The sequence below is a fragment of the Lemur catta genome, chromosome 21 (genome assembly GCF_020740605.2).
Source record: "Lemur catta isolate mLemCat1 chromosome 21, mLemCat1.pri, whole genome shotgun sequence".
NCBI lineage: Eukaryota > Metazoa > Chordata > Mammalia > Primates > Lemuridae > Lemur > Lemur catta.
In genome coordinates this window covers 14,227,688-14,243,692 of record NC_059148.1, presented here as the reverse complement: position 1 = coordinate 14,243,692, position 16,005 = coordinate 14,227,688, and the positions used below count along the sequence as shown (strand labels likewise).

General features: G+C 47.8%; 1 protein-coding gene and 1 long non-coding RNA gene across 2 annotated transcripts in view; one reads left to right on the top strand and one right to left on the bottom strand.

The window, feature by feature from the left end:
- Positions 1-8,100, top strand: part of TTC28 (tetratricopeptide repeat domain 28) — a 533,622-nt gene extending 525,522 nt beyond the window's left edge. Inside the window, exons 20-23 of the mRNA XM_045534372.1 lie at positions 472-495; positions 1,271-1,400; positions 4,417-4,524; positions 5,870-8,100. Of these exons, the coding sequence (XP_045390328.1) occupies positions 472-495; positions 1,271-1,400; positions 4,417-4,524; positions 5,870-7,506 (1,899 nt within the window). The 3' untranslated portion in view covers positions 7,507-8,100. The remainder of the gene's footprint in view (positions 1-471; positions 496-1,270; positions 1,401-4,416; positions 4,525-5,869) is intronic.
- Positions 892-3,925, bottom strand: LOC123625797. The gene is made up of 2 exons (XR_006730655.1): positions 2,428-3,925; positions 892-1,396 (listed from the first exon to the last, which is right to left on the bottom strand). It is a non-coding gene; the product is annotated as an uncharacterized LOC123625797 (long non-coding RNA).
- Positions 8,101-16,005: the final 7,905 nt, after the last annotated feature.

Here is a 16,005-nt window from a genome sequence, read left to right as displayed (position 1 = left end):
GTCCGAAAGAACCACTTGCTTTATTTCTTGCTTTTGGTGTGAGCACAGGACTTCCTGCCAGATACACTGTCCGGGCCCAGGGAGGCGTCCCGAGGCTGCCTCCCATGGTGGCTGGTGAGCCTTTCCTGACTCGCTCTCAGCCAGGCTCTCTGGTTCACAGAGCGGCCTGCAAACGCCCTGCCGCGCCCCTTCCCGCTCCAGCCTCTACTGGCAGGAAGGGCAGGGCCTGGCTGACCCTGACCCTGACCCGAGCCCCTCAACCCTCGCACGTCTGCCCTGGGTGTGGCTGTTCGTTCTCCTGTGTGTCCCCTGCTGACTCTCGCTCCTCTCCCCTCCGGGTCAGAGCCTCGGGCCTGGTGCGGCGCTTCCTAAAGCAGTGATCAGCTCGTGTTGCATAACAGCCTGTGCTTGAGTCTAAACTCTTCTTTCTCTCTCTTTTTCTTTCTTTCTCTTATACTCTGCTGGCCGAAGGCTGTTAAAAATATGGTTGGAATGGTGAGTACTACTCTAAGTAGCAACTGTCGTCAGGTGAGCCCCTCTACCCGCCCACCCCCAGGCCCCCTCGCGCACTCAGAGCTCGGCGTGCACGCGCTGACGCTGACGGAGCCATGCGGGCTGCGGAGCTCCAGGCTGGGGCCCAGTGCCGGTGGCCCCGGTGGCCCATCCCCTTTCTCTGCTCTGGCTCCCCTCCTGCTCTGCCCTTCTTGCATCCTTGATTTGACCTTTTAAGTTCCACCAGAACAGCAGGGGCAGAACCAAGTTTAAGAGAGTAACACCCTGTGACCCCACACAAGACCCCTGAGGCCACAGACCAGGAAATCTGAAACGTCATGGACACCCGCGTGGGCCACCCGGGCTCTTCTTTGGGTGCCGAGGCACTGAGATGTAACGTTGGTTCCGCGTCGCCATTTATTTCAAGATCTTAAACATGACTTACATAAGTAAAACCAGAGGGAGGAGACCAGTCCCCTAACACACCCCCTTCCACTCCCCAAGCCCTGATGCGAGGCTGGAGGCAGAAGCCTGACCGTGCCATCCCCACCCCAGGAGGCCACAAGGCCTCTTGTCCCAGTGTCCCACGAGCTTCCCACAGACAGGACAGTAGGACACTAGGTACGAAGGCACCTTGAAAACAATCTCAAATCCTATATGCGCGAGAGGGTCGTTAGCAATGACAATGACAGGTGACATGAGTAACTCGGGTCAGACAGTGGGCTGAGGGACGGAGACAGCGGGCAGGGCGGGGCTCACGTCTGGCCTCCCTCCTCAGCTCCACCAGGTGCTGGTCCAGTTCCAGGCCGGCGAGAAGGAGCAAGACTTCACCGCGGCGCCCATTCAGGTCTCCATCAGCGTCCAGCTGTGGCGGCTCCCGGGATGCCACGAATTCCTGGCGGCTCTAGGTAGGACAGAGCATCCTGGATTTAATGGGTGTCTTTAATTCTATTTTTCTAAGTCTGTTTTTCCTCCTGGTTTCTGTTGGGTAAAGCTGACAGACCCTTAAGGGTCTTATATCATTGCTTTCTTAGATATTTTATTATTTAAAAACAGTTGAAGATTCTAGTGCTTTAGTGCGATTCCCAAAGGGCCCTCAGCTTTGTCCCATTTCCCCTGCATGGGATCCCGCTGGCAAGGCTTTCATATGAATCCACTAGGTTCCAGCGTTGTTGCAGGTCAAGCATGATTAGGAGCTAAAGAAAATTAAAATTAGAGTCCTAAAACAATAGTTTCAATGCTGGTCTCTGCCACTGGCTGCTGGAAACTGGCAGGAAAACAATACTATTGAAAAAGCCCCTCTGATGACTGCCGGCACCTCTAGCTGAACACAGCAGTGTCCGTGGTCCCTGCAGGATGCCCGCTTTCCCCTTCTCGCCGTTAGTCACGTCCTGACATGGCACCTGCTGTGTTGCTGTTCGCTTTCAGCAGGTGCATTTGTTGCTAGAACGTAAGAGGCTGAGCCTCTCTCCTCCCGCCCCACTTCAGTGCCTGGTGACTCGCTCGGGAGCCACTGACTCCACAGCTTTCATCTGAACGCCATCATGGGTCAGGCAGCGTTGCAGGCACTGGAGACGCAGCGGTGGGCAAAAGACTAAAGGCCCTGCCCTCCTGGAGTTTGCGTTCTAGTGGGAGAACGTGGGCAAACTCAGTGCATCCAGTACCCTGGGGGGCGCCCTAGATGGCAGAAGCAGGGGCGCGGAGGAGCCAGGTACAGGGCCTGGGGTGGGGAGAGGAGGGAGGGCAGGTCCTGTGGGCCGAGGAAGCCTTTGGAGTTTAACTGGAGGGAAGCGGATGGCCTTGTGAGCGTGACACAGTCTGACTTCACTGTACAGGGACAAGCCATCAGACGTGGCAGGGCAGCGAGTCCTTAAAAAGGAATTTTCCTTCCCGCTTGTGAAGCATGGGTATTCAGTGTTGAGCCATCTTACTAACCTTGTCATGTGACCTTGCCCAGCCCACCTCGGCTTTGGGCTGGCTCCATTTGTTTCAGACACCTTGTGTCTTTTGAAGGTAAAGGAGGAGCCCATAAAGCCCCATCAGGGCTCTGTGGCCCGTGGATTAGAAGCTTGGCATCCTTGAAGAGTTGGACTACTTGTTTTCTTTCTCCTGTGGATCTAAATCAGTCTTCTTGGTGTAAACATGTAAATTTATGCCTAAATCAATGTGGCCAGTAGCCAATGGCGGCAAGAGTGAGAAAGGCCAGTTCACACCCAGGGTGGTTCTGTCTTCACTTTTGTGACAGGCTTCTTGGGGCCAGGGACGCAGGTGAGTCAACAAGAGGACAAAGCCCAGACCTTTCTGTATAAAAGAAGCTCCCTCCTCACATGGGGCCGGAGCCTCCCTCCCCGTCTGTGCACTCCGTTGCCAGGTGTATCAAGGGGAACAGTCCAGAAGGAAACCCCCAAAATTTTAGCCTGGCTCTCTGGTGCTGGGATCGTGCATGTAATACTCGAGGGCGAGTCCGTGTGCACACGTTTACAGTCGCTAAGTCCTTCCGACTGAGCGGGGGCAGGAGAGTGGCATCCGCAGGCCTGGCATCTGGACAGGTGGCTCCACCGGCTCCTCCGGGCCTCGGCAGTGGGCACCCGCCCTCAGCACTCACCACAGGGTTGCAGGGATTGACAGGACTCTGTTCTGTTGAAGCAACTGATTTAAATCATTTTGGTAAAAGTAGAGGTTTCTAATGGAAACTATGTTTTAGTTATTAAATGCTGAATTCTCTGAAACCTTCCTGTTGCTTTCAGAGAGGAAAACGTCCCATAGTGACCAGAATGCCAAGTGGCTCCTCCAGTGAACCTAACTCTACAGGGAACGATAGCGTCAGAGCAGTGTCAGAGTCCTGGAGAGAGAACAGAAGGGCAGGAAGGATGGGGAGAGGGGCCGGGGTTGGCAGGGCACGGATTTCTCCCTGGTGACGATGCTCAGCTGTGCAGGCGTGACACGCACAGCACGCCGACGACAGCAGCACTGGGTATTACAGGTCCCTGTTATTGTCACGCTGGCGATCAGAGGAAAGGCGTGGCATCACAGGTGCCGTCCCAGGGGCTTAGCACCAGGAGTTCGGCACTGCTCCGGGTGGAGCTCAGAGATCTACCAAGGGAGGCTGAGGAAAGATTTTCAATGCTGAAGACTCTTCAGGCCCTAAATTCTTGCTTGGTGGTCCCTGTCTGTGGACACGGACCTGTCACTGGCCACAGGGTCTGTGTTTGGTTTCTCCCCAGGGAGACGTGTTTGTTGGTGTTGCTCTGATGTCTCTTAATAAGTCTAAGTGCTGTGTCAACAGCTCGTTAGCCAGCTTGTTGCTCTGGAAGCTCTGTGCCCTTTTGTCGTCCCCACTCCGAGTCTCATTAGAACCGTCAGAATCGGGGAGCAGCACCCCTGGGCTTTGGCAGAGCGGTTCAGCCAGGAGCGCAGATTCTCCATGCTCAGAGCTCACCTGAAAGCCCACAGTGGTGACGCTGAACATGAATGAAGCCGTCGTCCTTGCCTTTGAGAGCTTTCCATGCACCAGCCTTAAATATCGGTCCTGATGCTGAACCAAGTGGCCAGTTTTTGTGCTGGACGGTCTTTAAGTAGACTGTTCTCCTGTGAGAGAACGGAAAAAACAAAATATCAATGAGCCTAAGTTCTGGTCCCCAAGCTCTCAAGGACACAGTCCACAGTGCCCTATAAAGGGGCGGGGGGACCCGCACACGCAGCACAGGGGGCTGTGCCGAGTGGCTGTCCTAGGCGAGGTGGCCTGGCCCTGTCCGTTCACGTGGCTGACCACACGCAGACAGGGCGAGGCCCAGACTGGACGCTCGCTGAAGGGGCTTGCGGGTGTTCCCACGAAATGGTACCAGGAGCCCCACAGCTCTAATCATGTTCAGGATATGAGCTCTTCCCTGAGGAAGCAGATGTTTATGTTTTTTGCTCCTCCAGGTTTTGATCTCTGTGAAGTTGGTCAGGAGGAAGTAATCCTGAAAACCGGGAAGCAGGCCAATCGCCGGACCGTGCACTTCGCGCTCCAGTCCCTGCTGTCTCTCTTCGGTAAGGCACGCCCTCGGCCACCCTCCGCCACCGCCTGCCACGCCCCCGGGGCTGAATCAGCACACGCGGTTTGGGAAGGGGAAGAAAAGAGAATAAACATTTTTTTGTGTATGTGTTAGGGGCTGTTCAAGAGCAGTGAACAGAAACTCCCTGCTCCCCTGGAACTAAGGATCAGCGGGGGGACAGTCAACATGCATGTAGTACATACGAGGGGCCAAGTGCCAGGAGGAAGAGTAAAGCAGGGGAGGGTACTAGGAGCTGAGAGGGCTGCAGCGGAGCAGACAGGAGGTGGGGACTGCTTGCCTGTCCCTCTGCGGGGCCTGACAGGAGCAGGAGCCCAGGTCATGGGGGCCATACCCAGCTTGACCTGTGTTCTCAAGGGCCCAGCTGGCGGCAGAGTGAAGGGGCACGGGCCATGGTTTGCAGGCAGAACCAACAGGGTCCACTGAATGTGTGTCACGACAGAAAGGGTCAAGGGGGTGCCCTGCTGTTTGGCTGAGGTAGGAAAGAGGCGGGAGGATGGGTCTGAGTTCCATCCCAGGTACGTTCAGCATTGAAATGTCCGTGAGGCACGGTCACAGGCAGCTGGTTGTATGCTGTGGAGCTCAGCGGGGACCCGTGCAGAGACACGAATGTGCACGCAGCCACCTGGGAGTGTGTGCAGGTCAGAGGGGAAGACGACTGTGTCCTGAGGGCGCTCTGTGGTTCCAAGGTCACAAAGAGGAGGAGGGGCCCGGGAAGGAGTGGTCAGTGAGGGCAGGACTGAGCAGGGGACACTGGATCTGGCAGCATGGACCTCACTGGGGACCTTAACGAGAACAGGTGGGGACAAGAGCCTGAGTGGATAGGTGAGGAGAGGGGAGGCAGTTCTGAGAGTGACTAGACGACTCCTGAGGGGTTTGCTGGCCCAGGGGGTGACAGGATGGAGCTGGAGCGGACAGCAGGTGTGGGCTCTGGACAGGGGACATTGCAGGTTGCTCCAAGGGCCAGCCCCAGGAGCACAGGCAGCCCTGCCCAGAGCAGGAAGGCAGACGTGGGTCCCTCTGCGGCCCCCACCCCATGTGACAGGGAGCAGACTAGGGACAGGCAGAGGCAGTGGAGGTCCGGGGCGTGTGTCACTGTAAGCTTGCCTCAGTGTTTTGTCCCCGTGTAAGGTTTGCTACTGCTTCCAACAAGGCTGTGCTTTTCAAGATTGTGAGATTAATTCAAGTAATACATACAAGTAGCACCTGCATTAATTCTTTGCTCGCATCTATGCATATAAGGATGGTTTGTGATTCTGAAAGGAAAATCAAAACCATACAGAATTCTAACTGCCCTTCGGGCACTCCTATTCTGTGCTTAGATTCTACGGAGCTACCCAAGCGCCTCAGCCTCGACAGCTCCTCCTCCCTGGAGTCTCTGGCTTCGGCCCAGTCTGTTTCCAATGCCCTGCCCTTGGGCTACCAGCACCCTCCCTTCTCTCCCACGGGTGCGGACAGCATCGCCTCGGACGCCATCTCCGTGTACAGCCTGAGCTCCATCGCCTCCTCCATGAGCTTTGTCTCCAAGCCCGAGGCGGGGTCAGAGGGTGGAGGCGCCAGGGGACGGCAGGACCAGGACAGGTCCAAGAGTGCCGCGTACCCGCAGCAGCGATCCACCCTGCCCCGCAGCCAGCTGTCTCCCCAGACCGGCCCTGCAGGCAACAAAGAGGAAGAAGAATACGAAGGGTTTTCCATCATCAGCACCGAGCCTTTGGCGGCCTACCAAGAAAACAGGACGGCTCGCTTCTCGCCAGATCACAAACAGTCCAGAGCCGGGACCACCGGGGGTGTGAAAGTCTCGGTGAGCTCCAAGGGGAGCGTGAGCACTCCAAATTCCCCAGTTAAAATGACCCTCATTCCCAGCCCTAACTCACCCTTCCAAAAGGTTGGAAAACTAGCAAGTTCAGACACAGGAGAATCGGACCAGTCTAGCACAGAAACAGACAGCACCGTGAAATCCCAAGAAGAAAGCAACCCAAAGCTGGATCCACAAGAGTTAGCCCAGAAGATTCTAGAGGAGACGCAAAGTCATCTCATTGCAGTGGAGCGTCTCCAGAGGGGCGGCAGTCAGGTGAGCAAGAGTAACACTCCGGAAGATGGCGTCTCCGTGCCCACCAGCCCCGCCGTCTTCAGAGCATCAGAAACAAGTGCGTTCAGCAAGCCCGTCCTCTCGCACCAGAAGAGTCAGCCGTCACCAGTCACTGTCAAACCAAAGCCCCCAGCCAGGAGCTCATCCCTCCCCAAGGTGAGTTCCGGATACAGCAGCCCCACCACCTCCGAGACGTCCATCAAGGACAGCCTGGGCCAGCACAGTGGCCGGCCGTCGCCGGGCTCCGACTCCCAGACTTCCCTGATGGACCAGCCTCTCTTCAAACTGAAGTACCCCAGCTCTCCGTACAGTGCTCACATTTCCAAATCACCAAGGAACATGTCCCCAAGCTCCGGCCATCAGTCTCCTGCTGGCAGTGCCCCGTCCCCAGCTCTCTCCTACTCCTCAGCGGGCTCCGCTCGTTCGAGTCCAGCTGACGCTCCCGACATAGACAAACTGAAAATGGCGGCCATTGACGAGAAGGTGCAGGCCGTCCACAACCTGAAGATGTTTTGGCAGAGCACACCCCAACATTCCACAGGGCCCATGAAAATCTTCCGTGGGGCCCCTGGAACGATGACTTCCAAAAGAGATGTCCTCAGTCTATTGAATCTGTCACCGCGGCACAACAAGAAAGAGGAAGGAGTAGATAAGCTTGAACTTAAGGAGCTGTCTTTGCAGCAACGCGAGGACGCGCCGCAAAAAGCCCCTCCCAACGGCCACTGGCGCACCGAGACCACCACGCTGAGCACGCTGCCCTTGCCGGCGGGCCCTCCTGCCGGAGCCCCTGCGCGCCCTTTGAGACTTCCTTCTGGAAACGGCTACAAGTTCCTGTCCCCAGGAAGATTTTTTCCTTCTTCCAAATGCTAAAGCATCTTTTCTACCCCCCGACTCCAAGTGCAGCAGCCCACAGACAGGGGCTTGGTGCTCACTTGGGCCTGTTCCCTTGTCTGAGTGCAGTCATCCCACACGGCCACCAGCGCCACCTTCCCAGGGTGTGCTCTCTGGGAGAGGGCCACCACCATGCCGTGCCCAAAGGCCACCACACACACTGGTGGCTTCTCTGGACCTCTGGGCCAGATTCATCAAAAGCCAGGACTTCTGTGGGGTCAGTGCAGGAGGCTCATGGAATTTTCTACACACTTCACCAAATGTTTACCTTTAAACTCCCTGCTTCTCATCTTTGATATGATTCTTCAACAGGATTTTGTACAAAAATGGTCATGGTTCTGGGGTGGGGAGAGGAGAGGGAGCACATATTTTGCTAGAGGTGTATATGCAGTACCTTTTATACACAGAAATACAAATAGAGCTTTTTTTAAAGGCTTATCAGGTGCTGGTTGGGGGTGGGACATATAAAATCTAAGTTGAAGTCTACATGAAAGTGTTATATTAGCCAAAAACAGAATAATGGTTTAAAAGATGCCAATGATTTGTAATTAAATTGTAGCAATTCTGGTCTCATGACAGTGTGACATCACAGCAACGATGCAATAACTCATGCCGAAACCTGCTTCCACCCTCAGCTGCTCTGCTCCACCGAGTTCTACAAACACCCTTTGGGCCCCACTGTCAACCAAACTTGAATTTTCTTAAAAAATTTATGTAACTCTTATCCAGGCATTTTAGAACTATGCAATTGTGATTTAAAATGCAACTTTGTGCTTTTAAAACATTGATCTTTTTTGTACATGGATGAACAACTTGGTTTTATTATCAACAGTACTTTGCATTTATAGCTATTATTTTTAAAAGCTCAAAAAATTTTTTAAAATGTCAAATTTTGAATAGTCATCAATAAGTAATTATCAAGTTTGGAGGAAAAGGTTGAAATTACTCAGTTTCCTTATAAGCAAAAAAAAGGGAAAAAAAAAAAAAAGAAAAAAAATCCCTTGGCTAACTAGATTTAACCAGAATCTAGCCTTTGAGCTCCTATTCCCTTTTATTACCTGCTTAATTTTATTCTCTGTTCCCAGATCCAGGCCCCTCAGACCTCTCCTATCTAAATCCACTGCTAGGTTCCCACAGTTCCAGCACCCCCTCCATGAGCTGCACCCTCTTCTTCCTCATGGCTGGTGTCCCCTTGCTCCTGCTGTCTGAAGGACAACCCCCCTCCCCTACCGTGGAAGACTAATGTCTGTATCCTGAGAAGCAGGGGGACCTTTTGCTGGGATACACGTCTGAATTATTCCTGAACAAGGAAAGAGATAAGGTGGACTTTTCCTCCAGCTATGACAGTGTACTTCAATTGTTGCCAGCCTGGGGCAAGACAAGGGAATAGGCTAATTAGAGGTAACATTAATTTATTTTAATAAAGAAATGAAATGCTAAAAACCACATTAGTACTAAGGTTAGTTGGGGAATTTAAATAAGTCGGTTTTGTTCGATTTTTTTAGAGAGACAGTCTCACTCTGTCGCCCAGGCTAGAATGCAGTGGTGTCATAGCCCACCGCAGCCTAAAACTCCTGGGCTCAAGTGATCCTCCTGCCTCAGCCTCCCGAGTTGCTGTGACTACAGGCACATGCTGCCATGCCTGGCTAAGTTTTAAATATTTTTTTATAGAGATGAGGTTTCACTATGTCACCTAGGCTGGTCTTAAACTCCTGGGCTCAAGTGATCCTCCCTCCTCGGCCTCCCAAAGTGCTGGGATTACAGGCGTGAGCCACTATGCCCGGCCTACAAAAGTATCTTTTAGGTGATTCTGAAATTAAAATCCTACCACCCTCACTGTGAGGTTATACCACACAAAGGTGGGCAGCCACTTGGCCCAGGCACCAGCAACACATGGCCTGAACATGAGGGGCCTGGTAGGAGGGACACTTACTTACATCAAGACTCCCAGGTGGAATTTTAACCTTGGGTAGTATCTCACTTTCTAAGCACACACTGACCATTTCACCTGCTCCTCAGTGTACTCCTCTGAAAAGAAAAAAGGATAATATTTATCCAATTTGTTTTGTCATCTTGAGCTACATCATAGAGATTTTTCGTTTAACCCAACAGCCAACAATAAGGATGTCACATTCTAACCCTGATCCCAACACTAAAAATAGAAATATTTTATAAAGAAACAAGCAACTATGAGAGTGTCTTTATGTTAGTAGGGACAAAATGGTAATAAAAGTACCAGAGTAGTAAATGAAAGCCAAATTTATAGCACTGTGCATTTAGCAAAATCAGGTCCACAACAATAAAAAATAAACCTCAAATTTCTAACTCCATATGCAGGCGGTTAGGCTGTCCCCTTCTCAGCAAAGCTCTCGCAGCTTCTTTCCCAAGTGCCAAGGATCCCTGGAGTGAAGGCCTGGGGTCCCGACTTGCCCCCCTCTAGCCAACACCCTCCACCGCCCGGACCGCTGCCTGTGGTTCTCAAGCCAGCGAGGAGGCCTCGTGGACTCTAACCTGGTTTTAGTCCTAAGTACATTGTTGTTTAGGTTTCATACTGAAGAGCCAAATGGTATATGTGATTTTTTTTGTCCTAGGTATAAATTTCAATGAAGGGAAAACAAAGGTGATAAAATGATAGGCCCAACCTAAAGATCACTGTAGAGTCGCTGCTTCTTTATGTTACTCTTGGTCTTGGTGTTTCTGTATGACTGAAATGGATGTAAAATCATAAAATCAAGGGGAATTTTTCAGGCTACACTGTAAAAAGTATGCACTTAAAATTATGAGCGATTGTATGATTCACAGAGGTTTCTCTGTATAGAGCAGGGCTTGGCAACTATGACCCACAGCCGTCTGGTTTTTTACGGCCACTAGCTAAGAATGGATTCTACCTTTTCAAATGGTTATGTAAGGACGTACATATTAGTCTTGATTTTGCCTCTTGGCCCCCACAGCTAAAAATATCTAGTACCTGGCCTTTTAAGAAAAAGTTTGCCGACCCCTGGCATAGATGACAGAAGACATAACCGGAACAACAGTCTGTTTCTACAGTCTAGGAAGAGGGCCTGCAGTGGCTACGGTGGCTGGCGTGCCTGGGAACCCCGAGCACCGAGGCCACATGGATAAAAGCAAAGGACCCCTGCAGAGCCGCTGGCTCTCTGCCCCACTTGGGAGGAGTCAACAGATGTGGGTAATATTTACAAAGATCTTTTTTGCTTGCCATTTGAAGAAAGCATTGGACACATTTCCTTTTAGCTCAGGAAGCCAGAATGCCCCGCCCTCCTCCACCTCATCAGATGCAGATTCGCGGAAGACAAGCAGTACAACTCCCTCTTAGAAACCGTGGTGTGGCCACAAATCTATCTTCATTCTCACCAGCGAACTACTCAACTACTTTAATGATTTTTAACTAGTCAAAATGCCAAGAGAAAATTAGCTACTAAAATATATTTTGATCCATTTTGATTAACTGATGTGCAGCAAAATGAAATAGTTCTCACCTCAATCCCATTTGTTATAAACTCATGGTTCACACGTTACTTGCTGGGTTCAGCAGGAGACGAGGTGCCACCCACGCTATCCTGGCCTGCTCCGTCTGTCCCAGCGGCTCCCCAGCAGGCAGGCACTGTAGCAAGTCCCTGGTCTGTGCATGTCCCTTTGCCCCCCAGCCACACACACTTGCAGACCCACAAGGAGAACTGTAGCCTTGATAATTTCAGTTCAGGTTGGAAAAGTACCACGCAATAATCTGGTTTGCTCTTAGTAAGTAGGCAAAAAGTAAAAACTGTATAATTTTCATCACATATTTTGTTGTTTTATCTAAAATGAGTGTACATGTGGTTTGTGAACTGGGCCCTTGTTTGTGCCAGATCCTTCAGAGAGATGTTCCACGTCAGCACACCTGTGGTCCCCTCTCCCCTCCTCAGACACCCTCCCCACTTGGCATTCACGTCCTTATATGCAGTGTTAGCCATCTTTGGCCTATGTGGACTTTTTTGTAAATTACACAGTTTCCAGATGGCATTAAACTTTTTATATTACGAAATTTACCGTGTAAAAAGAACTTCATATTTTTATTGAGATTGCTAAGGCACTTGGCCTTCTTCCTTTGTGATTTCAGTGTCTATTAAAGCATGAATTCCCTCAGTTTTAAGTGCTGTATCTGAATCACTTTCTATACACATTCCACGCTTCCTAGGTTTCTTTGCAATACAGAGTGGTCATGTGTCAATAGTGAGCACATATCTTTGTCGGGAGTTTTAGCCTCATCTGTGAGCTGCAGCCTCACAGAGGCCAGCTGGAGAGCACGAGAAAGTGCACAGCGGAGCTGTCCTGCCTGTCCCTGGTCCCGAGGCACCCAGGCCCTCTGGGGGGTGTGGTTTGGACGGCTAAACCATAGTCGGAGGGCCAGAAAATTCTGCAGCTGGTTAATTGTTTAGACAAAAATATAATTCATCACCACTAGATCCTTATAGCTAAAGAAACTTCCAAGTAAGTATTTCAGAAAGAAAGAAAATTAACCCAACATGTGAAAGTGTGACAGCAAGAAGGGACAGTGAGGAACTAACTAGGTGAATGTGAAATGAATGAAAGCAAATACTGACTGTGTCACAGAGTAACGTCTCATTCGGGTAACAACAGAAAGTACCTGGGCAATCATATGTAAAACTATGGAGTCAAAAGTGCTGTAAGTTTGGGAAGATAGAGCAGAATAAGTTAATACATTGTTAATATGTGTAAGTTAATATGTAAACTCATCATGTATACAGAAATAGAAGGTTGTATTTCCAAACTAGTTAATGGAAGAGAAATACATTAATTTTTTAAAAACCTTGGTCAATCTAAAGGAATAGAAAAAGGAAGGAACAACAACAAACAACATTTAAAAGGCAGGATAAGTATAAAATAAGATGAAAGAAATAAAATTATCAGTAATCATGATAATGTAAGTGAACTAACAGGAAGCAGAGCTGTCCTGCCTGGAGAGGAATTATGCCGTATGCTCTTTAGAAAGCTATAAGCCATTTGAAGGAAACAAAAAACCAACCAAAAAACCCACCAAAGCACAGAGGCCCCAAATGGTTGACCGCAAAAGGACCATCAAAATGATACTATAAGGCACTAATAAGCAAGATCATTTCCTAAGGATAACCTTAGCAAAAAGGCAAGATTCTAAATTTGTATGCAGGCTAACTAGAGAGCCTCAAAATTCATAAAGGAAAAACTGGCAGAGCTACAAGTTTGGAAAAATACTATCATGATAGGAGATTTTAACCCACTACTCTAAATCATCGATAGATCAAGCAGACAAAAAATTAGAAAGCATACGGTAGGTTTAAACAGTTCAGCAAACAGGCTTATGAAATGCAGTTGTAGAGAACCTGGTCTCTGATGGTGAATCCATAATATTTCACGAAAACAGAACACATACAGGCCAGGTAACAAGTCTCAGCAAATACTGAAGAATTAGCACCATTACCACCATATAATCAGAACTCAATGCAATTAAGTTGGACATCAACAAGAAGAAGATAACCAAAAAGTTGCCAATCACTTAGATGTTTTAAAATGCATTAAACAGCATATGAACCATGGAAAAACTTGTAATAGAAATGAGAAAATACTACATATCAAAATCTGTCGATAGCTCCAGAGTCACCCTGGGAGATTCTGGGGTTTACTTCGTGAATGACAGAGGTGTGTCTTACTTGTTCCATACAAGCCTAGAAGTTTGCACAGTGGACTCCAAACAATCTCACTTGCACCCAATAAAATAAAATATACACTTATTTTTATTTCTGCTTCCATGCTATTTTCAGGAAATTTATAAATTATGACAGCTTAAAAATAAGATCAATTTATAATTCTCTAAAAATTAGTGGAAATACAGTATTTTAAAGAAAAATTTATAGCCCTAAATGTTTGCATTCAATAGTAATGTTCAAATTGTGTAACTGCAAGAAACCCAATCAACAAGGAAGGACACGGGCCCTCCGCAGCCAGTGCTGTGACACTGGGGCACTGGCGTAGGTTAGGAAAGAATAAAAACTGCCAAGCTGGGTGACCAGTTCAGAAAGTCAGAGAAAGAACGATATACCAAGAGAGAAAAGGAGGGAGGGAATTAAGAAAGGTCAGAGACAAAAGAAGACAAAGTCGAAGGTCAAGAAGGGCAAAATTTGCCAAAAAGGCAAATCAAATATACTAATTTCTGGGAAGGCTGATCCTGTATGGTAGGGGACAGGACAGGAAAGGGGCCCAGGGGTCGGGGGAGAGAGGGACAGAGGAGAGAAGGGAAGCAAAAGGGGATACAACTAAAGATGCAGCAGAGGTTGAAAAATAAGGAAATACTATGAACAAGTTTATGCCGATATATGTGAAAATGCAAACAACGTCTCCGTAGGTGAGGGATCTAGAAGTGCAGGGAAGCAAGGAATCACGTGCAGGACGGTGGCACCACCGTGAGCGAGGTGACAGATCCGAATCAAGAGCAGTATGTCGGTGACTTTGACTACAAAGTGCTGTAACATACAAGTCTACTTGTTTATTTTTCATAAGAAATTTAAGAACAAGTGAAAAGTATTATCAGCAACTATATAATAATGGATTACATAAACTTTTAGAAAAAGATGTTAAAAGTTCTGGGAAAAAAGGATAAAATGTAAAAACTGGTGGAAAAGAAGTTAGAAGAAACTTTAAACTGGCAGCCACAACTCCTTGCCCTTACCCAACTTCCCAACATCGGGCTCAGATGGTTTTACATGAACTTCACCAAATTTTAGGGGCCAGCTAATTGCTTAGAAAATATAAAAATAATAAATGATATCCAAATCATTCCATGATGCTATTCTGAATTCTAAAACAAACAGTGTATAGGAAAAGAAAATGAAAGGCCCATTTCATTTATGGAACTGGACATAAAAATACTAAATATTAATAAAATATTGGCTACTGAATCTCTAAATTTTTAAAACTAAGAAAACACAAATTGAAAGTGGATCTATTGTTAGAGACTTGAGAACATTAGTCTGTGCTGATGGTATTCCTAAGGGGGCAGAGCCCTGGCCCTGAAAGGGGCATCTGTAAACACACTGGACTAGGGAGAACCTCACTACCCTGACAGTGAGTGAGGTCTATGGCTTACCCTGCAATTACACAAGAAGCAAAATCTATTATGCTCCTGTTATACAATGAAATGTCAATGTAACAGGAATTCCAAGCAATTCTACCATTTTTTAAGAAACAATGTAAGAACTGTATCCTGCTATTACTGTTAAAGCAGACTTTTATTTTAGTATAATAATCTATAGATTAAGGATGAAAGTTAATGAAGCACAATGCAAGGATTTATGAGCACAATAGTGTGGTCCCTATTACCCTGGGAAATACAATTTATGTTCTCAGTTACTGCTAAAGAATTTGCATATTCAGTTGTGGAATACATGTTTTGTTGGATGTTTACTCAGAAGGAGACAATGGCCCCTAATGAAGATTTGATTACGTGCTTCAGGACCTCAATTGATAGCTAATACAAAAGACAGGTACAAGTAGGACTGCTCTTAGCTACTGCAGCTACTTTTTAATATTATGATTCCAATGCTTTATTTATAGTCCCTTTGTTTTATAGTTTTTAACCTCAGATGTTTTGGACAGGGGTCACAGTTTGGTACCCTTCTCAATTTAAAGCCTTTCTTCAACTTTGCGGACGAGCACGCTTGCTCCCAGCCTCTGCTACTACTAAATAACGGCAAACAGCAGGGAACTGACAGGCTAATGCTGCATCCACTCCAGCAAATGAGGCCAAACATCTGGACCCAAATACATTAAAAGGACATGTTGGCATTAAGGAAACATTTTGCTTCTAAAATGAATTTCATCCAATCTCAAGATATTTATTAAATGTGTAGCAATTGTGCATCTGGGCTTCAGGGAATAATAATATCCTTAAGTATTCTCAATATATTTATCTTAAATAAAAAGTTTTAAAATTCCAAAATAGTTTTAAATCCTAGGAGTAGAACTCAAAGTCTACCCCATTAGTTAACTGGGGCAGGTAAAGGAATTTCAATTCTGATTTGCCTGGCAGCATTTAGCCAAAAGTCTAATTTTTTTTGTTTCATGTACAGAGCTTTTTGAAGTATAGCCATTTTCTTTTTGAACCAAAAATGTAAAAGTAAAATAAAATTAATATATGATCAACAAAAAAAGGCAATTCTTAGCCATCATTTCAAAAGTCATTTGTTCTACAAATATTTGCTAAGAGTTTATGTTGTGATAAACAGAATGTAACCAATAAAAAATAAACAAGCAGAACGTTAAAATAGGTATTAAAAAGTCCATAAAATAAAGCTTATGTACTTCACTTAGATGTCATCGTCCCCTGTGATAAATTCAAACAGCTTGATGAATGAGAATGCCAACCTCTGTGCCTCCCACCCACCCACCTTGACCCAGCCCTGAGGGCTGAGATAGTGAACCTGGGTA